The sequence below is a fragment of the Miscanthus floridulus genome, chromosome 16 (assembly GCF_019320115.1).
Source record: "Miscanthus floridulus cultivar M001 chromosome 16, ASM1932011v1, whole genome shotgun sequence".
In the NCBI taxonomy this organism is placed as follows: domain Eukaryota; kingdom Viridiplantae; phylum Streptophyta; class Magnoliopsida; order Poales; family Poaceae; genus Miscanthus; species Miscanthus floridulus.
The window spans coordinates 75,164,453-75,191,337 of NC_089595.1; the positions used below are offsets into that span (position 1 = coordinate 75,164,453).

At 46.8% G+C, this 26,885-nt stretch overlaps 1 protein-coding gene and 1 long non-coding RNA gene across 3 annotated transcripts; both read left to right on the top strand.

Annotated features, from left to right (window-relative positions):
• The first annotated feature begins 12,130 nt into the window (after positions 1–12,130).
• On the top strand, positions 12,131–12,789 carry LOC136510847 (protein ALP1-like). Its single transcript, XM_066505166.1, has 2 exons — positions 12,131–12,261; positions 12,333–12,789. Exons 1-2 carry the CDS (start codon positions 12,131–12,133, stop codon positions 12,787–12,789), a joined length of 588 nt encoding a protein of 195 aa, XP_066361263.1.
• Positions 12,790–14,534: 1,745 nt separating this feature from the next.
• LOC136513934 (uncharacterized) lies at positions 14,535–19,052 on the top strand. Of its 2 annotated transcripts, XR_010773472.1 has the most exons (5): positions 14,535–15,628; positions 15,712–15,818; positions 15,920–16,160; positions 16,646–17,047; positions 18,330–19,052. It is a non-coding gene; the product is annotated as an uncharacterized lncRNA (long non-coding RNA). The 2 variants fall into 2 exon arrangements; XR_010773471.1 differs by lacking the exon at positions 18,330–19,052 and having other exon boundaries at positions 16,646–18,301.
• Positions 19,053–26,885: the final 7,833 nt, after the last annotated feature.

Genomic DNA, 26,885 nt, shown 5'->3' on the forward strand with positions numbered 1-26,885 from the left:
TTCATCACGATGGTTGAGCTTGTCCTATAGCTTGGTAACTATCTCCAGTAAACTAGCTCGCTCCTGTGCTTTCTGCGAGTCTTGCTCCTAGTACTCCCACCAAAGGGCCTAGTCTTGGCGTCTCCTCTGCTCCAACTAGGTCACGTACCTGTCCTGCTCCAATAGGTGAATAACTAAGACACGAAGGCATCTATCCTCCTCAGTAAGGATAACTCTGCCGGCTACGAAACTCTGCTCACTGGGGTAAGGCTGAGGTCGAGGCCTGGGGAAGTAGACGAAACTCGGTCATCTTCAGGTGCTCGTAGTGGTCCCTCATCACTCTGCGAAGTGCCTTGTGTGAGATAGCTCGCAGTCCCTCCTCGACTGTATCGTCTATAGTCAACTCGGTGAAAGATGGGACAGAAGGTAAGGTAGTGCTAGCTAGGAACTCGACTGAGGTGACAACTGATCCTTCAATTCCTCCTTCCTGAGCTAGTTTTCCGGTGCAGGTGACCTTGACAAGCTCGTCGGGGACACCTAACGTGACGAGAACTTGGCAGAGGGTCTGTGCAAAACCCTCGAGCTCATGTAGGTCGAAGGTAAGCTTGGCGTGGTCCAGAGGTAGCGGTCCTAGAGGTGGCCAGTCGTCGTTCGTTGCCATCTGCATGTTTTAAGGAACAGGTATTAGCAGGTCCATAAATAGATAAGCCTTGCATAAAAGTAAATGTAGGGTCAGTATATAACCAAAAGAAGGGCTGTTCACATCCTATTCTATCATCCATTTCTAAGGGTTTCGTCCTATGGTCAAGTATGGCTCTGAAACCAACTGAAACGACCCCAATTTCGGCGAAGGGAAATCCACAGCGTCGAAGTGTAATAAGACCGTTGTAGATCATATTACCCAAATTCCAGTCGAATATCACATCCATACAACGATAATATCATATACAAATAGTGCGGAATTACATAATTTATTACATCACCGCATTGGCGGAATCAAAAGTAGCATTCATTCAGAACAGCTTGAAGATAAGATCGCCAAACTCGAGCATAGGCACGAACCCCTCATCCGTCAAACTCCTCGGAGCTATACTCCTCAGCAGAACCTGTGTGCCAAAATTTATTAGTACGATTTGTACAGGCCACTTCCAACCTTATGAGCATTGCTTTGTGGAAATTGGATGCAAGTTGGATATAGTCAAAAGTAACCTATAAGGCTAGGGTTTCCTATGCAGTAGCATATCAAGTATATAATAATAATTAGTCGAGTTTTAACACCATTCCCACACACATTCCACCCCATTCCCTTTCCCGAGCCAGGTTTCGATCCTGGAATCGATATACCACCATCACCACACCATCACCATACCATAACCATACTATAACCATACCATCACTCAGTCGACAGGCCAACTCCCTCTCGGCACTGTCTCAAGGCCCGTAGCCCCTGGCTACGACCGAACCCTCACTCCCAGGGGAAGAAGAGAAGGATTCATCTCACTATCTAGTTTAAGCAAAACCCAAGAAGGGTCCATAGCCGACAAGTCGGCACATGTATCAATCGATCAATCGTACACTCTGCAGAGGTTTTACATAACCACAAGATTCACCTTCCTCGCTGACCGTCATCAACTGGGCTGATTCTAGCTGCTTGCTAGCCTAGGATAATGCCACTCTACCATTCAGCCCTAGTACACCCCAAGTCTAGTCTAGGGTGGCTGAAACTGTGAGTCATGAGCTGGGTCCATAAGGTCTCCATGAAGTCTTGGAAGGGTGTGGGGGAAATCCTCCATGCCCCGTACCTCCCTCATACTATCCGCTATCAACCTAGCAGTAGTGGCAATATCCTACCAAGTAGTCCGGCCGTCCCGCACCATATAGGGCGAGTGGTACGTAAGGCTTCCCGGTGAATCTGAGTACTAGTAAGTCCTTAGGGATGACCAAGCCAGAATGTCTTCATCAGGGTTTCCATTTACCGTGACACCACAGCACCTCCCTCCCGGGCTCCTCCCATCACAAGTTCACACCTAGGACCACCTCATATACCATTTACCCACCACAGGTATCCATTTCCAAGGGTGCCCAGGTAGCACCCCATGGCAAGACTTGCCCCAAGCTCGTCGTATACTCCAACTTGGTCGACACAACCCTCACCCTCCACACACCCAAGTCACACACATAGCACTCTCCCCATAGTCCAGATAACACTAGTTTCCACCACGCACCAACGTAGTACAAGCGTAGTAGAAGTAATAAGTAATATAGCAGCAAGCGTGTGTCTAGCCTAATAGTAGGGTGAGCAGGGGTAAGGTTGCGTCAAGGTAAAGGCCATTAAGAAAGCATACTACCATGCAGGTCCTATCACAGTGTGATTACAACTATAAAGTAAAGCAATAGTAGTTCTATATTAGCCATGCGTAATAGGTGCTATGAGATTGGGTGGGATGTGGCACCTTTAGTGTAGTCATCTCCGTACTCCTCACGGTACTCATGATCCTCGTCGGTCTGGTTCTCCTCCGAGTCTACAAATGATCGCGTTATAGTCGCGTTAGCGACGTCTATAGAATAGCACAAAGAAGCAATGAAAAGTCAAAAGAGCCAAATGCACTCAATCATGGGTTCATTGCATAGAGCTTGATTTTAGATGAATTTTGGTCCTAGTTTTGTATTTTTCTGAGGTCATATGAATAAGTTATGAATTTCCGAAGATTAAATCCATTTCTAAAAATGAAAAAGGCTGAATTAATCCTGGGCTGACACGTGTCACGCTGTGACTGGTCCACGTGGCATGATGACATCAGCATGACGTCATTGTCCCGGTTTTGGTACTGACAGGTGGGGGCCCAGCTGACATCAGCATGACGTCAGCAACATCATCAGTCCTAACAAGTGGGCCTAGGGACTCTTGGGTCACTGACATGTGGGTCCGAATCAAGGTCAACGTCAGTCAATGTCGAGTCAACGGTCAACGGTCAATCGGTTGGGCCATTGACATGTGGGGCCTGGCTGCTGATGTCATCGTGATGTGAGCATGACGTCGCCCTGACTGTGTGGCCTTCTGACATGTGGGTCCCATGTGACTTTAGCGTCTGACGTGTGGGTCCAGAGTGTCCGTGTCACTGACATGTGGGGCCAGGTCAACGGTCAATGTTGATCGGTCAACCGGTCAACACGGGCCGGGTATCAAACGGGCTCTGGTGGGCTCGGGTTGGGCCGAGCTGGGCCGGACACGTGGCAAAACTGGGTGGCCACCATGTCGTGGTCGTGGGCCACCACTAGGTTGTTGGTCCATGGCTTGCGGTCCACGGTGGACCGAGGAGCATTGGTCCATAGACCGTAGACAGGACTACGGTGGACCGAGTCCACCCTCCTTCTCTCAGGCGCGGTCCTTGTGCACCGGGTGCACACGCGGGTGGCCGGCGAGGGGGTGTTCCCCTGTTTCTCCCACGGCGGTGCTCCTGCCGCTGGCGAGCTCGCTGTGAGCCTCCGTGGTGGTGCTGGTGTCCAATTGGGGAGGGGAAAAGCTTCCCCAGGCCACGGCGATCATGATTCTAGGGCCTAAGTGGTGGCCGGGGCCTTCCAGGGCGTTGGCCACGGCGGCTGGCGGCTCGGCAGTGCTCGCCGGTGGCGAGGTCGTGCACGTAGGTTCTCCAGTAGTTAAGCTGGGCAGATGAGGGCTCCTGCGGTTTCGTGGGTGCACGGCGAAGGCGTCCAAGGCTCAAGGCGAGGCTTCGGATTCCTAGGTGGCCGGTAGGGACGTCCCGGCGGCCACGGCGGCGTAGTGATGACGGCGAGGTGCGCAGGTGAACCACGGGGCTCCAGCAGGGTGGTCACGGCGTGGTCACTGACGTGTGCGTGGGTGTGTGTGTTCCCAGCGGCCGAGACGGCCCTAGCCTACGCGCCCCAGGTGTGGTGCACCATGGCCGACAAGATGAGGTTCGGCGGCGGCGGGGCAGAGAGAGACCGGAAGGGGGCTCACTGTGGGTGTTATGGAAGAGGGGATAGCGGTGCAGTGAAGAGTTGGCAGCCATGTAGCTCCGGAAGCCGTGCAGTGCCGACCCGCGTCCGTGACGACAACGTCGGCGTTGTCTTTGGCTCCGACGACCTCCTCCCCCGCAGCGGCTTCGGCGTTTTTCTCCCCCCCCCCCTTCCTTCCCCTTCTCCCTCTTCTCTCTTGGTTCAGGTGCACAGTGGATGGCCACCACGGTGGCGGCGGGGCGATGAGACGAGCTAGGGCAACCGGGACCGGGGGCTCTTATAGCCAAGCTCGGCCATGGAGCCCGGCGTTCGACGGCTGGAGATTGAGGAGGATCAGAGGCGTGCATCTCATCCAATGGCCGTGCATGGTTGCGTGGGCGCAGCGCCAAGGAGACAAGGCCATGCCCCGGGCGTGACCCCCCTGGCCCGCCCCTGCCACCGCTGTCGGGGCTCGGTCGACGAAGGAGATCGGCGTGAGCGGTCAGGGCGTGGCGTGGAGAAGATGAACAGGGGAAAGGCTGACGTGCGGGGCCAAGTGGCAGCGACAGCGAGCGAGCGGAGAGGCGCGCGGGCGATGGGCGACGCGTGCTAGGCTGCTGCGCGCGTGGCGGGCCGAGCGAGTTTGCCGGCCTGCTACTGCGCGCGTGGGCCAGCAGGGGGAGAGAGGTGATGGGCTGGCTGGTCGGTGGCCTGGGCCGGTTGGGCCTCGAAGCTGAGTAGGCCTGGGCCGCAAGGCCTTCTCCTCAATTTCCTTTTTCTTTCTGTTTTTCTTTCTTCTCTATTGTTTAAATTCAAATTGATTTAGAATTTGAATTCAAAATTGATGTACCTTATTCTTTGAAGTTTAGATATGAGGCCCAACACATTCTTTTATATATTTTATATATTAGGAATTTATTTAGCTAGTTTGTATATCAATCATAGGTGTAGTTTGATATATATAAAAAAATAGGATTAGTTTTCTCTTTTACACAATTATCCTTTGTTTTTGAATAGTAATTACTTTATGGTGTGTTTCTTTAAAGGAGTTTTAGGCATTACATAAAGCAAATGAAAATCCAAATCACCATGTGAGTTAACAATATATGCTATGTTTCATTTGTTAGTATTTAAATAAACATGATTAACAATGGCATACCATGCTTGTGTGATGACTTAGGTTGGGGTTAGACCTAATGCATCTCTTAGGTTGGGTTCCTATACATGACACTCATCATCACATGAGAGTTTTGAGAAAAATTTTGTAGTTGGTATTTTTAGTGTATGAATTTTGGGTTGTTACACCTCTCCTACCGTCAGCATGTGGTCCAGTTCCACCGAAACAAGCCAGGCACGGTTCCATCTTGTACTATGTTTGCCAAAAAGGGCACACTAATCCAACCGTCCACAACGCCATGCGTCAACCAAAGGTATGGGTAGCCGTCACCCCTTCGGAGCAGCTATCCTCTATTGTAGAAATTCTACACTATTCCATATATATATATATAGACTTATATATTGTTTCATCTTCCAAAATTCATACGAAATTACTTGTGTCTTATATAGAATTATTTTGGTGTTTATTTGCTATTTGGGTTTGAGTGGGGAGTTAAAATAACTTATTTTAATAACAGTTGTAAGAGGAATAAACAGGAAAAACTAAGGTATCGAGTATGCATGGAAAATGGGAACATAGATGCTATATATTTATGGGTGTTGTATAGCATTTCTGTATATTTATTTATATTTATTTTTGTGAAATTTAAAAAGTATAATTTTATTTTATGATGACACGACATCTATAATACAAGTTAATGTTGACAATAATAGAAAAAAGTCCTATTAAGTTTACAATGTCCTATTATGTTTTAACTTTGATTCAATACAAATTTCATAGATTTTTACTCTTGCACAAGAATAATTACTCGTAAATATGTCATACCTTTAATCTTTATACTATTACGTGTTGTTACATTTAAAGAGCTAGTTGTCGATATATCAAGTAGTGATATGTCCACTAATCTATATGCATACCTAATAATAAAAAGGCAAAATTTTTTGCACATTTTTTTTTCGTCCAACATAATAAGGAAGTTTTGAGCCCGTTCGGCTTATCCTATATCCGACTTGTTCGGCTTGTTTTTCAGCCGGAACAGTGTTTTTCTCACAATAATTCAGCCATAACAGTGTTTTTCAGCCAGTTTCAACCAAGATTTAGCAAGCCGAACAGGCCCATTTCCACCGTCCTCCTTTTAGTCTATGTATCCGTGTCCATATCCTCTCCTATTCAATCCAAATAAGGTATCCGTGTCCATATCCTCTGCTGCTCTTTCTTTTTGGGTCATAATAAAATCAAATAGACAAGCGCTAGGCCTAATTAATCATATCATATCATATCATATATATGTATGTATGTATGTATCAATTACAATAGAACGAAACACTGAACCAATTAATCAAATTACTCGAGCGAATCAGATACTCCAAACAGCTGGACCCGTCGTGGACTCAACCTCACCGGCCTCGAATAGAGCATGGCCGGGGCGTCGGCGGCAAGTGCGGCGACGATGGAGAGCAGGCCAAACACGGCGCCGTACATGACGGCGACGCGAGCGTGGCGCCCATGGAGAGCAGGCTGAACACGGCGCCGTATGTGACGCAGGCGTAGAGTGCAGCAGGCCAGGTGGGCGCCACCCGAGGTGGAGGCGGAGCCACGGAGGAGGTGGCATAGTGCCAGGCACGGACAGAGGCGAGCACGGAGTATGAGGAGGGGAGCAGGCGAGCAGTGTAGCGTACACGGCAAGGAAGAGCGCCACCTAGGTCTGTCGCCGGCTCAGCGCCCGTAGCAGGAGCAACGTCCACAGGGGCCATGCCGTCGGCTCGGTCGCTGGATCCATGGACGGGCGGGAAGCGAGGAGTAGAGCTCAACTGAGCACAGGGGATTCTTGGCCTCAAATCGAGTTCGACGTGAGCAGCTTGTATGAGGCGAGGCGAGTGTCGACAAGAGAAGCGAACGCCCCATGGAACTCGCTTTGTGGGACGAGGCCAGGCAAGCGAGTGAGACGAGGCGAGAAGCAGTGAAGGAACGTAGGTCGTTGTTCGAGCCTTCGAGGCGAGGAAAGAAACAGATTTACAGCAGCCACACAGCTTTTACAGAGAAAATAAAGGTTCGTGCATGAACTTTTTGTAATTTGACCCTAATAAATACCATAACTTTTCACTACATTTAAGTTTCTTTTTTCGTTTCCGTCAGTGAAGTATGGCACAATTTTCCCTCTTTTACTTTTCCTTCCCATGCATCCGTGAATGGAGTTCTTATTTCATTTTTGTTTGTTTCCCATAAATACTAAAGAAAAACATAAAAGCAATAATAAAAGACAGTTGAAAAATTCACCTCCAAATTGCGATAAAATTTTGATTAAGAACAAGACTTTTCTTATTAGAACATGGTCCAATCGATGGTCAAATTAACTAAATTTTAAATTAAAATATTGAGTAATTGGTTGACCAGTCCAACCTAAATAAATACACCTCTACATGCATCAGTGTAATCCACGATGACTATTATCACGTGGATAACAGAGAGATCTATCTCATTGACATATCAACAACTAACTTCTTATCGACTGAAATAAAAAAATTAAAATTATAGATTTTTATAGATCCTCAAATATTGTCAATGTCATGATCATTGTAAAATAAATTATAGTTTTAAAATTTTATAGAAGGATAATATATAAATAGTTATATAGCATTCTTGTTCACATTTTCCATGAACATAATAGTTTACTTTCTCAGCATTCTTATTCTCGTTTTCTATGAATATTCAATAACTTATTTGCTCCTGTTGCAACGCACGAGCATATTTGCTCTTAATTATTATGAGAGACCTCTCTTTATTTTCTATGTGCTAGCCCTCGTCCAGGATTGTATTGGTGCATACGTATAGCCTGGAGACGTATTTATTTAGATTGTAGGAGTATTGGGTTGAGAAAATTACATATTTGGAACTATAAACAATGCGCTTCGTAGATTTAAGGCTCCAAACATTGACTTTATAAAAATTGCCGGATGGGCGCCACGGCCCGGGACAGCACCGTGAGTGTGCACGGCGAGGGCTAGGTGCCAAGAGCCTCTTCTATCTGTGCGACGAAGCGTTCTGCGTCGTTGGGGGGCCAACCTCATGGTCACCATCCAGTCCGTGGGCATGACCCAATACCTCACCGAAGACAGAGCTCCATGCGGTCGAGGAAAGCTATGTGCCGCTCCTTTGTCCACCCTCGCTGCAGTGCAGGGCCGGCGGCTGGCTAGCGCAGGTGTACAGGAGCTGTGCGAGTGGCGACCTGCGAGCACTGAGCAGACACGGTAGCAGTCACGTGTGCAAAATCAGCATTCCAAGATCGGTTTGGACCTCTAGGCGATACATCTAGACCCTGTTCCCGTCAGAATTCAAAAAAAATCTGGATTTTGGCCCATCATTTTGCCAAATGGATCTAAACACCATCCAATTTTTTTTTTTTTTTGCAAAATGAGGTCCATTTCGGATTCTGCATTTGGGAGTCCATAGGCCAAAATTGAGCCCGTTTTGTGCCTGGAAGTCTACGTTGCCCTCAATACCCCCACCCTATCCGCTCGTTCCCTTCCTCCCCGTTCTCTTCCTCCCTGACGCACTTCAGCCGCCGCCACCGCTCGCTCCCACCGCCACCACTGCCTCTGTCTCCGGCCGGATCCTCCTCCGAGCTCGCAGATCCTCCTCTGAGCTCGCAGGATCTACCGTCTCCTCCCGGTTCGCAGCTGCCCGCATGGACGGGTACGGCGCCGACAGCTTCTACCATGGTGACAACGACGGCTACGGTGACGGCCACAGCTACGGCAACGTCGACAGCACCAGGGAGTTCCTGTCCCAACCACACCCTCCAACGTCGGATATCCTGCCTACACTCGACCGGCCTTCAACGCCCCGGGTTCCAGCAGCTTCGCTTCTCCCAGGACGGGCATGGCGGCTCTTGACCTCAACTCGCAGGGCGCTGAATGGCCGCCCATGGGAGGCTTCCAGGGGCTCCTTCGCTCTGGTGGAGATCTCGACTGCCCCAATGTCTCCCCTCCCATTGACGCCCGCAGCGCAAGCCGAACCCTAGGCTTCCGGGCTCCTCGCAGCAGTACTGGAGGTGGAGCTGTGTCCGGTCGCGCTACCTCTACGGTCTCCTGCGGTGGACGTGTTGGTGGTGGTGTGCCTCCTGTCCCCGCTGTTGGTCGCGGCGTGCGTCGAGGGACCTCCGGCGTGGCACAACCCTCGATGGCCCGCGGCAAACGTCCTTGAGTGCCGGCCGTCGCCGATGACAACTTCGCTTCCAACACCTCGAACGACGTCGACAACGTTGAGATCCTACCCAATGCTCCCACAGTATTTTCCCTACCAATTGATCTAGTGTGCCAGTTCATATTCAGTTCAGTTCATTTACTGATTGATACAAAATCTTTACAATTACAAGATTAGTAGTAGTTTTTGGAGTGTACACTGGTCAGTAGGTTGGAAATGATAAATGGGAAATTGAAAAGTAGCTAGTGGCAACACAGGATCTATATACCTTTTATAGTTTCACATGCCTAGCAAACTTTTGCCACTTTGTCAATTTCAGTCATATGTAAAGTATAAACTTGCTTGCCTATAGAGTATGGGTTTACCTTTTGTGAGATTACCTTTCTTTATGTTGTGCACTTTCGCCTGAAGATGATATTAGTAGTAGCATAGAGATGATATCTGAATATCTTAGTATCTACTGGAGTTTTAGGGACTTAATCTGCTTCCAAGATAAGTGTAATAAGGTTTCTCTTCCGTTTGTTTCCAAACTAGCATCTTTTTATTTCGAATTCTTTAGCAATCGTCACTGATCAGTTGCTCAACATCTTCAGTTATGCATTTTATATTCAGTTCAGTCCCAGTCCTACTCAGTTTAGTTCAGTTCATTTACCATTTTATATTCTTAGCACCATGTGCTTTAAAATGGTCAATTACTTGGGATCTTAGAGATCATGTTTGGCCTCTTTGCATCATATTTATGAACTGAATGAATGTTCTCTGCTGTGAATGACAACTAGCATCATAGTTATGAACTAAATGAATGTTTGTGTATTATATATGTCAATTCTGCTGCTTGTTACAGTACTTTTGATATTGTTATTTATATAGTTTCCTATTCTTGTGTATGTTTTAGCTTGGTAAAAGTAGGGCTGATTGGTCAGAGGAGAACACCGATAAGCTATGTAGGATCTGGTGTAACCAGATTGACATTGGTAATTGCACGAAAGGTACAATGACCAAAACAGGAATGAAGGAGGTCATTAGGCAGTACCATGCAGCTACTGGTAAGATGCATGATAGAGAACAGATCTCCAGTAGGTACAGGCAACTTAGGGCTCTGTGGGATTTCATCAAGCAACTGAAGACTGACACAGGACTAGGCCGTAACTCTGATGGCACTGTGATTGCAGATGATGATTGGTGGGAGTCAAAGACTAAGGTTCATGCTCATATCTTCTATGTTCTTACTGCACTGTCAATGATGTTCTCTTCTCATACTACCAAGTGTTGCAGGGTAAGAATGAATGGAAGAAATTGAAAGATGGATGGCCAGAATACTTGGACCAGTTGGAGCAAATGTTTGAAGGTATAGCAGTTGATGGTTCCACAGCCTATGTTCCTGGTTCAAATGAAGAATTTGAGGAGGAGGAATATTATGAGGAGGAGCCATCTATGAATGTTCATACCCCAATCAACTCTAACAGCAACAAGAGAGCTAGTAGTACCAGTACATGTGCTTCCAGTCCAAACAAGAAGACCAAGTCCAAAAGCCAAGCAATCAAGCTCATGGATAAGGTGATCAGTGAGCAAACCAGGATTGGTGAGGATAGGAACAAGATGATGGAAAGACAGGTTGAACTTCAAGAAAGGCAAGTTGAAATGAAGGCCATAATGAAGAGAAGGAACAGGGAAGAAAAGAGAAAGGAAGAGGAAGCTGAAGTTGATCTTGTGCAGCAAATGGCAAGGGACTGTGGTGTTCAACCACATAATACAAGGCTCTGGTACATTGTCCTGCAGATCTGCAAGGATAAGAAGACTATGACTTTCTTCAAGAAGACTGATCTAGATGCAAGGAAGGATTTCATAGAATTCTTAGCCAATGTCAACAACTAGTCGTGTTACTTGTGTTAATTGGTCATTGTCTGTCATGTGAACTAAGTTATGTTAGTGTAACCAGACCTAAATGCTGTGATGTGTGTGATGTTCCCAAGTGATGTATGTGATGTGAACCATGTGATGTGTGTAATGTGAACCAAGTTATGATGTGTGCTACTTTTATTAATTATGTTATGTGAACCAAGTTAAATGCTTACAATCAGCTCTGGCCTTTTATTAATTATGATGCATTTGGATGGATCATTAAGTCTATTAATTTTAGTTGTTTTGCATTGTTTCAATACTCACTATTTCCTGTTTGCAATTTGTCAGGTACTTGAGGCAACAATGGAGGGGGCAATTCATGCAGCTCAACCAGCTCTGGTAGTTCCAACAGCTCAACCAGATCCAGCAGTTCCTCTGATTCTAGTAATGAGGAAGTAACAAGTATGCTTGTGGATAATGAGGATTCTCATTTCACTAGTGGTATGTTGCTTTTTGCTCTGCACACGACAAATACCTATCTAGATCAGAGTATAGAGTGCCACTTGTTCCTGGGATAAAGTGGGTAGAGAGGAAGCTAACAAACAGGGAGAGCTGCTATAAAATGTTTAGAATGACCCCAACTTTGTTCTACAGACTCCATGAAAAGCTAGAGTCTTATGGCCTGAAATCCACTAATAAATGTTCCTCTATTGAGCATTAGGAATGTTCTTGTGGATGGTTGGAGCACCACAGTCAGTTAGGCAGGCTAAGGATAGATTTGAGAGGTCGCTAGGGACAGTCCATAATAACTTCATGAAAGTGTTGAATTGTCTTTGCAAGCTAGCTGCACACATCATCACACCAAGGGACCCAAGTTTCAGTCAAACCCATCATAGATTGCAGAATCCTAGATTCTCTCCCTTCTTTGACAATTGTATTGGAGCAATAGATGGCACTCATGTACCAGTCATTGTTGACAAAGATTTGATGGTCCAACACATGTGCCGCAAGAACATTACAACACAGAATGTCATGGCTTACTGTGACTTTGACATGAGATTTACATTTGTGCTTGCTGGATGGCTGGGATCTGTACATGATATTAGAGTATTCAATGATGCTATGGATAAGTGGAGCCATAAGTTTCCACATCCACCATCAGCTAAACACCTTTCTACTTGAGGCATTTCCATTTGAGTTAATGGAAGCTAACAACAGTTCATCATTGTGTAGACAAATTTTACCTAGTGGACTCCGGCTACCCAAACCGTCCGGGTTATCTTGCACCGTACAAGGGAACGAAATATCATCTTCCAGAGTACCGTGATGGCTCGGAGCCAGAAGGTAAAAATGAAATATTCAACTTCACACATTCATCGCTTAGGAATGTGATAGAGAGGGCTTTTGGGGTACTCAAGATGAAATGGAGGATTCTGTTAGGCATCCCTGCTTATCCTCCACATGTGCAAACTAAAATAATAGTGGCTTGCATGACATTGCATAACTTCATTAGAGCTAGTGGATTAGTGGATAGAGACTTTGCACTTTGTGATCATGATGAGAATTACGTCCCACCAGAAGCGTCTGCCAATCAGCCACGAACTACTCTAGCACCGTCAAGGGAGGATGCCGAAGAGATGAATGCTTTTTGTGAATCGATTGCTCTTGGTCTGTTTAATCGTTCTTCATAAGTTAGTTGAGGACTAATGAACATGTCTGAACTGTGTTTGTATTTGAGGTTGTGTTAGATGCTTCAACATGGTTTGTCTGGTCGAATATTTGTGAACTGTTGAACAAATTGTATAGTTTGTGAACTGTTTGTATGAACTTGTGAAGTTTGGTTGGACAAATTGTAGGGTCTGTATGAACAATTGTATGGTCTGTGAACAAATTGTATGAATTGTTGATTTCTATGAACTGTTTGTATGAATAAATTGTGTGGTCTGTGAACTGTGAAGAATGGATTGTGGTCAATTGCCTGGGCGTCAATTGCCTGGAAGGCAGCGGCATGCATGCATGCAATCTGCATGTATTAATGAGGGCAAATCTGTCATTAGTTGAGTTCCTATTTTGGATTTTGGGTGGAAGTAAACACCCTACTAAACCATTTTGCATTTAGGATTTTGAGGGGGATTTTGATTATGGATTCTAGATTTTGCATTCCGGGGAGAACTAAACAGACCCTAAGAGTGCTCAAGCTCAACAGACTATGATTTAGATTTGCGTCAATGGGTCGTTTTATATTGTGTTTTCAGTAGTCGGAAAAATTCAGGAGTGAAGAAAGTAAGGCTACATACAGAACCTTTTTGACCATTCATACAGAACCTTTTTGGTCCACAGGTCAGGACGCAACAGCCAACAGTAATGTCCCTGTAATGGCCTCGTTCGACTTACCCCATATTCGGCTTGTTTTTTTCAGCCGGAATAGTATTTTTCTCTCACAGCAATTCAGTCAGAACAGTGTTTTTCAGCCAGTTTCATATTCGCATGGAGAACCCTACAATAAAATAAACAGTACTGTCACACCCCAAAAATTCTGATTTTGGGTTGTGAATAGAAAACACGGAATAAAATAAAAGATTTCAGTATTGACATAATTTTTTTCAAGATTAATTTGAGTTTCCACAATTTTAGGTATAAAAAAATGCGAGTTTTCAAATTTTCTGAATTAATTTTGATGGGCGTTTGGATGATGTGGTGTTTGCTTGTTCCTTGACTTGGTGTTATGAGTGAGTAAAGTTTTCAAAACGCGTTTTGTAAGTCGACCTTCTTTCTCCGGCATGTCCTTGTCTTTTTCCCAACGCCATCCTTTGGTTTGGAGTTCCCAGAATCTTTTCCTTGTACTACAAATCATTTATTTGAGTTTATCATCCATCAACCTATCTCTACAGTCCTCTTGGGAAATTTTCTAACTTTTTTCTGGAACTTGTTCCCACTTTTCTATGAGCATAATCTAATTTATAGATTTATAGATGCTCCAAAATACCTTTTCATGAGCTCCAAATACTTTATTTAGGATCATCATGTTCCAAAATGTCTCCAAAATTTATCCCCAAATTTTTGGACCTTTCGGGGTATTTTTGGTGGCTCAAATAATAATTCTAGACTGTTCTAGATTTTTTTTTTATAAAATTAATTAATTCCGAAAATAATCGGTCTCAAACCAAACCTTTTGGTTGTCTGAGAGCATATCTAAGAGGTCCCTTAAAAGTTAACCCTCAAAACTTATTATTGGAGACCCTCTTAAACCAATTGTACCCCAAAATCAGTTTCGTCCACAGCAGCTCCCTAATATTTCTGTCCTCAATAGTGACACGTCATTAGTTAGTTGGATCAGAGATCGGATTAGTTGGATCTTGACCTTTTCCGTCCGCTCGTTCCTTTGTGTTGGTATATACGGTAACTTCTGCAAGCAACACACGTACTTGGGCAGGCTGGTCTCCAGAATGCTAGCGCACCTCCTCACGGAGGCAGGCATCAAGCAAGCAGCCAGAGAGGGAGACGAACAGGGACAGGGACAGACAATGGCGACGGTGGCTAAGAAGGCAGTACTAGTACCATCAGCAGCACCAGAGAAAGCAGTACTAGTACCAGCAACACTTTGGGGGCGTGCCTTCCTTCTGGAGAGATGTGGGGCGCACGCTCGTTTTCCCGGAGCGACTAACGCCTGTTCGCTTGGTTATAAGTAGTACGTTTTGAGCTAATGAATAGTATTTTTTCTCACAATAAATTAGTCAACAGTATTTTCAGCTATGGCTTATCAGCCAAGCGTTGAGGAACTGTTGGACCCATGTTTTACAGCTAATCACGTAGATATCAATTTTAGAGGTGTTATTAGCTTTCTCTGGGAGATGCTCTGACCAATGGATCAAGGTCTGTACAATTCTCTCTAGCGTTGATCCATGCTCTACCTGTTCTTTAGTTTTGTTTCTTCGCCCATTTTGGTTCGACGAGAGGACACATACAGATCTGAAGAAGCAGGCAAGTAGCTAGGCCATATCTATATATATATATATAGCTCGACTTCAGCCTGTTGTTAGCTTTGGTTCCATTGCTACCAAAGAGGAACCGAACTATATTTCCTCCTGAACTACACGCTACGCACGCGCAAGGACTCCACGAATCGATGTTGTTTGTCATGCCCGTCTATAAATAGCAAACCGATCTAGCCCACCGTATCCTTTTCCAAACCCTTGGAAACAAGCCGATTGATCATGATCCAAACCGCCACCATCGCTCTGTTCCTCATCACCTCCGTCTTCGTCAAGTTTGACCGAGCCGCCCTCGCCAGTAGCCCTGGACTCTCGTCGTCGGACACCTCCGGCAAGAAAATCGCGCAGCCATCTGCTTGCCCCTGTCGCCGCTTTGCATCATCCTCTGACAGAGCCTCGCAGCTGAGTCCGACGCCGCTAATCGCCGTGGCCCACTGCTGGCGTTTCCTCACCGGCATCAATAACCATCCAAGTTATCAGGAGCACTAGTCGTCTTCTTCAAAATCGAAAGAGCCACCTATGCAGCCAATCTCCTCCTGTACGTTCGTCCTATCTCTGGTATGTGTGCATGTACCTTGATGGCAAGTCTGAAATAACTGCTCCTCGTTGTTGAGGATGCAGATCTCATCAGCCCCGGCCCAGCCGCTATGAAGGATGCAAGATCACGATGCATGTGTCTTCTGGACATTCAGCAGCAGCCGGCCATGCATGAAGGAAGCCATGCTATGGTAATTCTGCAAAGTTCCTTCAGCACCAGTTTATTCGATCAGCTATGAATCATGCCCTGTTTCAAACACATCTTTACTAAACTATGGAAATTCTTCACCAGCATATGTCCAGCCACCAAGTTTCCTGTGTTGCGACGCCATGGCGTCAACGTGCACGTCTTCGCTGGCTGCCGATGCGCTTTTATGGCCGTTGAAGCCGCAGCCACTCGGAGCTTCTCCATGATGCCGCATTCGTTGCTGTGGGAGGTGAGACCTGTCTGCTGTCCACCTTCGCTCCAAGACCAGTCGACGTCAATTTCGTCGTCACCGAGCGTTGTTAATTTTTGCCATCGACAATCGCCGGTGAGCCATTCCGTCTGTTCCTTTTGCTTTCAGATGTCCGCTCACGTTCGCGTATATCCATATTGCCTCCGTTCCAAGTCGTTCTCGTAGCGTTAGTTTCGTAGCGACGCGCTAGGCGAGATAGCGCTAACGTTTTCATATCAAATATTTATGACTTTATTAAGTTAAATATGAATTTGATTAATATACATGCAACTGCAAAATAGGTGTTAAACTCTAATATTTTATTCATATAAATATTTATATGATTTAATTGCTATCATCAATGTGATTTTAAATTATAATTTGTCTAGATGAACCCACGTCATATACAGTTCGAGTAGATGCTATCAGATGCACTTTTTTTTTGCAAAGTTACAGTTTAATTTGATTAAATGATACATTGTAAGGAAAATGAACCCTTGGCCCATTTATTTTAGATTTTGGTATTTGATGACCAACATAACCAAATTGAATTAATGAATTTGCAAGCGATTGTTTTGTAGTTTAATAGGATGCAAGACGTGACTTGGACGAATGCGACATGATGATCCGATGATCAACACCATAAGCAAGACCCTAGAAGCACAAGAGAAGACCCAAGATATCAAGCAAAGTCCAAGCACAAAGATAGGAACCAAGCCGAACGCAAGATCACAAAGAAACGAGCTCACAGAGGTGACCGGACGTTGGACTGGACGCTAGGACAGAGGTGACCGGACGCTGAGCAGCAAAGTGACCGGACGCTGGGTGCCAGAGTCCGATCAACATCAGTAAGGTTCCAGAGAGCCTGTTTTCGTGACCGGACGCTGGTCAGAGTCCGGTCAGTAGCAGAAAAGCGGGATTTCGTCCCCAACGGCTACTTTCTCAGTGTGACTTATAAATAGACCCCCAACCGACCATTTCAGGTATGTGGAGCTGAGGAAACATACCAAGGGTGTTGATACACCATTTTAGTGATCTCCACTTGTATAGTGCTTAGTGTTTTATTAGGTGATTAGCATAGGTGCTTTGCGAAGTGCTTAGGTTGATTAGACTACCGCTTATGAGCTTGTTCTAGGTTTAGGCCTAGTGTTTAGTGAGGTTTGCATACCTCTTTCCACTCGGTGCTTGCGCGCACCATTGTTATACATCGGAGGGGCTTGTAGTCTTGCGAGATCACATCAACCGTATTTTTGGTGTGGCCTGCCATCGTGTACCGGATGGAACAAGGCCCGCGGCGTTTCGGCCGAAAGCTTGATAGTGAAGACAGGCAGGGAGCATCCGGGAGAGGCTTGCCAGAAGGTACATCGGAGACCCACTTGCGCGTGGGGAAGGCCCGAAGCCATCCACAGAGTTACCCGACCGGGAGCTTGGCCCTTGCGAGGGGCTCCAACGAGGACTAGGGGAAGCTTACGCGCTTCTCGATACCTCGGTAAAAATACCAGAGTCGTCGATAAAAGTTTGCATATCTCTACCTTGCTATTTAACTTCCGCATTTACATTATTTATATTACTCCTTTTGCGGTAGAGATAGCAACACACTAGCAAAATCGTAGTTGCACATTTAGATAGTTTATCTATTGCATAAGTTTTGCTAGGGTATAGTTTATCTATTGCATAAGTTTTGCTAGGGTTAGAACAAGAGGCCATAGTTTAGAGTTAGATTTTTAAGTTGCCTAATTCAACCCCCCCCCTATTAGGCGCCACGGTCCCCTTCAATTGGTATCCGAGCCGGTTGGCTTAATTTGGACCTTTGGCTTAACCGCCGTTGAGACGACGCTATTTAGAGTGGTTGGGATGGATACCTCTAGGCCTCCGTACTTTGACGGCACTAACTTCCCATACTATAGAGCTAGAATGGCTTGCTACCTTGAGGTGGTTGATTTGGGAGTTTGGAGAGTCACTCGTGACGGGATGAAACCCATTAAGAATCCCGATAAACCCACAAAGAGTGATGAAAAGAAAATTCATTTCAATGCTAGAGCAAAAAATTGCTTGTTTGAATCTTTTAGCATGGATGTGTTTAACCAAGTGTTCACTTTAAATACGGCACATAAAATTTGGTTAAAACTTAAAGAGCTCCATGATGGCACAAGTAATGTCCAGTGAGCAAAAATATTGTCTAGCTAAACAAAATTATAATTCCTTCGAAATAAAAGATGATGAGCTTGTTCATGAATCTAATTATCAATGAGCTCTATTCTATAGGATTAACAAAGCTAGATGATGCGGATATCGTGAGGAAGATCATCTCTGTGCTACCACAAAAGAAATATGCAAGCATCATCACCATCCTTCACAATATGGAGGACTTGAGTACCATGACCTCGGCCATAGTCATTGGCAAGATAGTGGCATTTGAAATGTCACACAAGATGGGTCAAGACGAAGCCTCTTCATCAAGCAAAGGCAAAGCTCTTGTATGTGGCAAGAAAAAAAAGACGAAGGGCAAGCAAGTTGAGACAAGCTCAAGCTCAAGCTCCTCAAGTGAAGATAAAAAAGAAGATAAGGATGATTATGATGATGATGAAGATTCAAGTGATGATCAATCTTCCTCCTCCACCTCCGATCTTGATGAAGAATCAATCAAACTAATCAACAAGGTGGAGAAGATAATCCAAAAGCTCAACGCCAAGGGTGTACTTGTAGGGTGTATGACCCTGGATACCCACGGCAGACCACTTGGGCTGCGCCCCTAGGGGTGGCCCAGCCCATAAGAAGAAGCCTTGCGAGACACGACTCTACTCGGCGCCTTCCGCAAGACATTGGAAAGATATCCTGAAGATATTACGAGATCTGTTAGGATATGTATGATCCCAAGATTCCTGTAATCAGTTATTACTTTCCGGTTATCTCTTAGATCTAACCGACTTGTAACCCTACCTCCCGGACTATATAAGGTGGGCAGGGACCCCCTCTAAAATCATGGCATATCATATGATAGCTAATACGAATCAACAGACCACAGGAGTAGGGTATTACGTCATACTGATGGCCTGAACCTGTCTAACTCGTGTGTCTCTGTTGCCTTCTTGTTCTTGATCACGTGCTCCTCTGCCGATCAATCTACCTTTGTGGGATACCCCTCGGAGGACTGCCGATGATATTATGTCAACAGTTGGCGCACCAGGTAGGGGTGTGCGTGCTGTTTCCTTATCGAACAAGATGGCTTTTTCTACAGGCTCTTCGTTCCTTCCGTAGCCCGACCAGATCTTCACGGTCGGATCCATCTCGTGGGTCATCAACGCTGATGGAGTCAGAGAGCTCCTCGAGCCAGAGTAGATCGGCTCTGCGCCAGCCACCCCTACACATGCAACTGTAGATCCAATCTCAGAGGCGATTCCTGAGGTCTCTTTCGGCAACAACTCGCCAGTCCGCTTCCTCGCTACCAGAGGAGGCCGATCAACAACGATGATCTGATCGAATCCATCGATCGGGTCAAACTGAAGCTCGCCGATTGTCTCTCCGTCGCTAAATCGGCACTAGGACACTCTGGTTCAGCGCTGACCACCCTCTAATCTAGATCTGTCGGAGGGTGCTCGAGAAACTGCAGGGGCTACGGCCCTACTCTTCGGATTCTCCAATGCCACCGCCGCTTACCAGCATGCCTTGAGGGGCAAACTCACCGACCAGGTCACCGTCCAGCTCCCGTCGGCCGTCAACACACTACACTTAGGCCGGAGCCCTGGGGCGCACCTCCAGACCATCCTAGAAGAAACTCTAGGCTCCAAGTCTTAGGGCTCTATGGAGACCCTCACTGAAACCTTCTCCGATCAATTTCTCCTTCCACCCTTCTGAGGTGGTGCGATCTTCAATGTCAGCATCGACAGCCCTCCTTAGAACGGTGAAACCGAGGAGGAGCGTGTTGCTTAGGAGAACCGAAATGTCAACCGTGCATAGCAGTGAGAAAACGAGGCAGACATCGCGAGGGCCAAGGCTGCTCGGAATAATCGGCTTGACTCTCAAGGAAGACCGCTCCTGCTCTACCGCGACCTCGATGAAGAATTTCTCCACATCGACGGCCATGACGTCTTCAAGACTCCAAGCGCCAATTTGGCAGTAGCTACTAACGAGCTCGCTCGTTTCCCTCAAACTCCCGAGCTCGCCAAGATCGCCGCCATGCTTAAAGCGGCTTAGTGTCAGGTCAATGAGATCCACGAGGATCAGAGACCTTCGTGCTCTATGAGCACTATTCACCGATCAGCTACGTCGAGGACCAATCGCTGCCCCAGTCAAAGCCGTTTCACCGACTAGTCGATACCTCTCTAGGGGGGACCTGGGGGCCATCACGCTGAACACCATCGCCAGCACGACTAGGAGGTTGAACAGGATGCTAGAGTACATCTTAGCAACCTTCGGGATGCGCGGCGGCGTATTGAGCAATGTCGCTTTGGTCGCCATGAAGACGAAGTGCGTCACCGCCAGGATTGCGAAAAGGAGTACAGCAACCCGGACTCAGCCCTTGAGCCTATCCCCGACCACAACGCCATAGACGATGGTGTCAACAACCCTGAAGGGCCTCCAGCTTTCACAAGGGCACTCTGAACGCTTTGATGGCCCCGTGGTTTTAAGATCATCGGGGTCGAGCCCTGCGAAGGAAGAATGAACCCAACTCAGTGGCTGTAGGCTTACGCCACTACCGTCTGCGCCGCGGGAGGAGACACTAGCGTCATGGCAAATTATCTTCCTGTCATGCTCATGCCACCCGCCATGAACTGGTTCACCAGCCTTACGCCGAACTCCATCGACTCATGGGAAGAGTTGAAGAAAGTCTTCACCGACAACTATATGGCCATGTGTACTCAACTCGGCACAAAACATGATCTCAGCCGCATCAACCAGAAGCCATCCGAGCTCCTTTGCAGCTACATCCGGCGTTTCTCCGAGATGAGGAACTCTATCCCCAACATCACGGAAGCTGTAGTCATCACCGCCTTTATCTGATGACTCCACCATCGCAAGCTTCGCTCCAAATTCAACCATAATCCACCGACTGGTATCGGTGAAATGATAACTACCACCAACCAGTACGTCGATGCAGAGGAAGCCAAGGTACGCTTCAACGAGGATGCAGGCACTCAGCGACCACCTCACCGATACGACGATCACCCCGACAATCGACATCACAGCGACCGTCGTCCCGATGACCGTAGCTATCATCGCGATAGCGGCCATGATCGAACAGGAGGACACAGGCCTAGCCAAAATCATCGTCGCCGGCTAGAACACATCTTCATCGCCATTAGTCAACCTTGCGCCAAGCATAACTATGACGAGTAGTACCAAAAGATCCTCGACGGCCCATGCCCTCTTCACAAGAACGCCAAACACAAGATGAAGGACTGCATTGGTCTGGCCAGGGAGTTCTAGGACAAGAGGCTCGATGACGACGCTAACGATGGAGCCGGAGGTCACCGACCACCTGGGAACAACAACAACGCCTTTCAGAACCACGATAAGGTGGTCGCCACCATCTTTGGGGGCCACGCCTCCACTGAGAGTAGAAGGGAGCGGAAGCTCGCCGCCCGACGAGTCCTCGCCATCGCTTCAGAAGAAACTACCACCAACCCCAGCTATCACCCATGGTCTAAGGTCCCCATCACCTTCAGTAGGGCCGACCAATGGGCAGACATACCCTACATAGGGTGTTTCCCCTTTGTCCTCGACGCAATCGTCCAGAAGGTGCTCTTCAGAAAAGTCCTTATTGACGGTGGGAGTGCTTTGAACCTACTTTTCGTCGGGGCCCTAAAGGAGTTGGGCCTCACGATATCAGATCTCACACCCTCGGACTCTTCCTTCTAGGGTGTGGTACCTAGAAGGGCATCTAGACCACTTGGAGAGATCACCCTACCAGTACAATTCGGCATGGCAAGCAATTACCGTGTCAAGCATATCAACTTCTACGTCGCCGACTTCGACACCGCATACCATGCCATACTTGGTTAGCCAGCTCTAGCCAAATTCATGGCCATACCACACTATGTGTATCTGGTGTTGAAGATGCCTTCGCCTGCAGGAGTCCTGGCTCTGCGGGCCAACCTTTCCATTGCCTACACCTGCGAGATAGAGAGTCTCGCTCTCGCCAAAGCCACTGACCTCTCCATCCAGATGGCTAGCGTGGTCGCCAAAGCCAAGACAGTACCCACCGATGACATGGAGATTCTAGAGCTAGAGCTTCCTCGCACCTCCGCCAAGTCCAAGGAAATAAAGGAGGTCGGCCTCAGCCTCGATGACGCCTCCAAGACCGTGAAGGTTGGGGCTCACCTTGACCCCAAATAGGAAGGCACGCTCGTCTCCTTCCTACGTGCCAACACCGATGTGTTTGCTTGGAAACCTACAAACATGCCGGGGGTACCACGGGAGAAGATCGAGCACTCCTTGAATGTCTCACCGACCGCCAAACCGATCAAGCAGAAACTCCGCCGATTCGCGCCAGACAAGAAGGAGGCTATTAGGGTAGAAATAAAACGGCTCTTAGCTACCAGATTTATTAAAGAAGTGTATCATCTAGATTGGTTAGCAAACCCTATTCTCGTTCAAAAAAAGAATAAAGAATGGAGAATGTGCGTTGATTATACTGATCTTAACAAACACTGCCCTAAAGACCCCTTTGGCTTGCCTCGGATAGACGACGTTGTAGACTCTACCGCCGGCTACAAACTACTCTCTTTCCTTGACTGTTACTCCAGCTATCATCAGATCTCCCTCAAAGAAGAAGACCAGATAAAAACGTCGTTCATTATACCTTTTGGTGCATACTGCTACAAAACTATGTCCTTCAGACTCAAGAACACCGAGCTACCTATCAAAGGGCCATTCAGATGTGCCTCGACCAGCAGATCAGCCACAACATCGAAGCCTACATCGATGATGTGGTCGTCAAAACCAAGATAGCCGACAACCTTATCGCTGACCTCGAAGAAACCTTCACCAATCTGAACAAGTACCGATGGAAGCTGAACCCTTCAAAGTGCATCTTTGAAGTTTCGTCCGGTATACTGCTAGGCTACATCATCAGTGCTTGAGGCATCGAGCCTAATCCTGACAAGGTCTCCACCATCACCAATATGAAACGACCAACATGTGTCAAGGATATACAAAAGCTTATAGGTTGTATGGCTGCTTTAAGCCGCTTCATCAGTGAGCTGGGCATGCTTACAAGGTGCAACGTCCGGTCTACTTTATCAGTGAAGTACTTAATGAGCCAAGAACTCGTTATCCTCAGGTACAAAAGCTATTATATGCAATTCTGATTACGTCGCGCAAGCTCCGACATTACTTCGAATACTACAAGATCGTCATGGTCACTGAGTTCCCCTTGGAGGACATTCTTCGCAACAAAGAAGCCAATGGCCGCATCATTAAATGGGCTATTGAGCTTGGCACCTATTCCATTGAATTCAGAAGTAGACCTACCATTAAGCCCCAGGCGCTCGCTGACTTTGTCGCCGAATGGATCAAGATCCAAGAGCCCGTCGCCGCTGCTTGCCCCAAACACTAGGTGATGTACTTCGACAGTGCCCTTAACATCAACGGTGCCGGTGCGGGCATTCTGTTCATTACGCTGACCAAGGATAAGCTATGTTATGTTCTTCAGATATACTTCTCGGCCTCCAACAATGCCGCGGAATACAAAGCATGTCTCCATGGTCTTCGTATAGCCATCACGCTCGGCATCAAACGCCTCATGGTGTACGGGGACTCCGCACTGGTTATCAACCAGCTCAACAAAGACTGGTCCTATTCCAGCGAGAAGATGGATGCTTACTGCACTGAAATCAGAAAGCTCAAAGGAAAATTATATGGCATCGAGTATCACCACATGGTACGTGACCAAAATCAACTCGCCGACCAACTATCCAAGCTCTGTTCTTCTCGCACCGCGATCCCGCTGGGGGTTTTTGTTCAAGATCTCCTGGCGCCATCCATCAAAGAAGATAAGGAAGTTGAACAAGTTCCCCCTGCCGAGCAGTTGGTACTTGCGGTACCTTCACCGGTCGCCGATTGGAGGGAGCAATTCATCAAGTACCTCACCAGCGCCAAGGTACCCATGGACAAGACTAAAACTAAATGCCTAGTTCATTGGAGCAAGCTTTACATGTTGGTGGACAATAGCTTGATGAGGAAAAGTGCCAAGGAAGGGATACTGCAGAAATGCATCACCCAAGACAAGAGAGTGAAGCTACTTCTTGAAATTCACTCTGGTTCCTGCGGCAACCATGCGGCCTTGAGAACATTGGTCGGCAAGGCTTTCCGAGCTAGTTTTTATTGGCCCACAGCCATCACTGACGCAGAAGATCTCGTCCGACGTTGTGAAGGATGCCAATTCTTTGCTAAGCAAATACACGTGCCGGCGCAAGAGCTACAAACAATCCTAGCTTCCTGGCCCTTTGCATGCTGGGGACTAGACATGATCGGGCCTTTTAAGCTAGCACTAGGTGGTTTCCAGTACGTATATGTCGCCATTGACAAGTTCTCCAAGTGGATTGAATATAAACCGCTCGCCTCAGCTACTGCAAAGAAGGCAGTTGAGCTCTTTGAAGATATCATCCATAGATTTGGTCTACCAAACAGCATCATCACCGATCTCAGAACTATATTTACTGGACATCATTTCTAGGATTTCTGTGAAGACCATTGCATCTCCATCAAATATGTTTCCGTTGCCCATCCAAGAGCCAATGGTCAAGTCGAACGGGTGAACGGTATGATCCTTGATGCCCTAAAAAAGCGACTATATCAGAAAGAAGAAAAGCACTTGGGCAGATGGCTCAAGGAGCTTCCAGTTGTAGTCTAGGGACTGCGTACTCAAGCTAGTCGCAACACTGGCGTAACTCCATACTTTCTGGTCTATGACTTAGAAGCCATGCTACCAGTGGACGTTACTTTCCGAGCACCTAGAGTGGAAAACTATGATGAAGAGCAGGCCGAGGTTGTTCGGTCTGAGGACATTGACAGAGTCAAAGAAGAGCGCCTAATCACTTGTGTCCATACAACTAAATATTTGGAAGGCTTGCGAAGGTACTACAACTGAAACGTCAAAGGTCGTTCATTTTCTGTCGGCGACCTCATTCTCCACAGGAAACAAAGGACTGAAGGTTTGCACAAGCTCTCTTCCCCTTGGGAAGGGCCTTATGTCGTCAAGGAGGTTACTCGACCAGGTTCTTATCGCCTATGTGACTCAGAAGGAGTCGATGTTCCCAACTCGTGGCACATCGAACACCTTTTACGTTTCTATCCTTGAAAAACTACAGATATGTACTTTATAATTTTATATTCAGATAAGTTTTTGGTCTCCATAATGTGTCACCATTTTGTCTCTTTTGTGGTTTAACATCCATTTGTGGTCGCCGAACTATATGCTATTTCATGACGAACTCCAATATGTACACGCCGTAACTATGCCGACCACATTTTCTCCAAATCGCCGAACTTGTTTTCTCCAAATCACCGAACGATTTCTCCAAATGGCCAAACACGATTTCTCCAAATTGCCGAACGATTTCTCCAAATCGCCAAACACGATTTCTCCAAATCGCCGAACAATTTCTCCAAATCGCCAAACACGATTTCTCCAAATCGCCGAACACGATTTCTCCAAATCGCCGAGCATGTCTTTCATATAGCGAAAACATTCTTTGATCGGAGAGCAACATCTTTTCTTTTCTGTTCTCTTCGGAGATGACCTAGTCTCCGATTTCTCCCTACATGTGCTATGGGCTCTGCGCTCTGTGTTATGGGTGGTCGGCTACGGTCCCTTGGTCAAACCTATTTTTCCTACATGTCTACGGGCTTCGCGCTCGACATTATGGATTATGGGTCAGCCAAGGACGAGAGTTCAACGTAGAATACATTGCTCGGACGCATCTTGTGTTGCCTTTATCTCCAAGTTCGTATAACAACTGCCGACCAGAACACGTTCAGCGCTGTTTTTTTTGGAAAAGACTCGGCCACCAATTTTTCCCTACACGTGCCATGGGCTCTACGCTCTACGTCATGGGTGGTCGGCTGTGATTCCTGGGTCATGTCTGTTACTCCTACATGTGCACGGGCTCCGCGCTTGATGTTATGGACTATGGGCTGGCCAAGGCCATAGGGGCCAGTAGCAGACCAACTGGTCGGATGTTAATTTAACTACACATAACCGCATCAGGTTTGAAACTTCGAAGATTATTTCACCGAACTACAAGCAAACTGCATATATTACAAGCACCTTATGACAAATATTTGATAAGTACTTGTTTCTTGTGCTATCATGTTTTCTAATACACAGTCAAGGTTTTACAAATGGTCTTCTATAATCAGATTAATGAGCTCCGCCATCGCCATTCGTCTCGCCAAACAGATCTATATCGTTGGCCAACATTTTTGTTGTATCCTCCACTTCATCCTCTAGCTGCTGGGTCTCCGCGTCACTCAGTCCTTCTGTAACCCACCCTCTATGGACTGAAGGTCGGTGGTCGGATAATGGGACCGAACAACCACAAGGACATGGGTAGTGATGGTAGTAATGGCATCGCGGTTGAAGGTTTAGAAGTTTTCCCATGCTGCCTTGCACCTCTAAATGATAGTGTTAGGGTGTTGCCGCCTGCCGTCGTGCTGAGTGGCCATCTTCAGGTCGATGCAGTCAAGCACCGGCTTAATTGCAGCGACTATAGTATTGAAGTTCTCCTTCTGGACTTTGGCCTCCTGCACCAGCATGTCGAATTGTGCTTTGGCTTTATGACGATAACCTGCGAGAGTTACAATGATCCGTTATATGAG

Bases quoted from the DNA above. Each gene is read 5' to 3' on its own strand.
- LOC136510847 (XM_066505166.1), top strand. From the start codon at position 12,131: ATGGCTTACTGTGACTTTGACATGAGATTTACATTTGTGCTTGCTGGA. The intron at 12,262-12,332 runs TAAACACCTTTC...TCATTGTGTAGA, and splicing joins TTTCCACATCCACCATCAGC to CAAATTTTACCTAGTGGACT.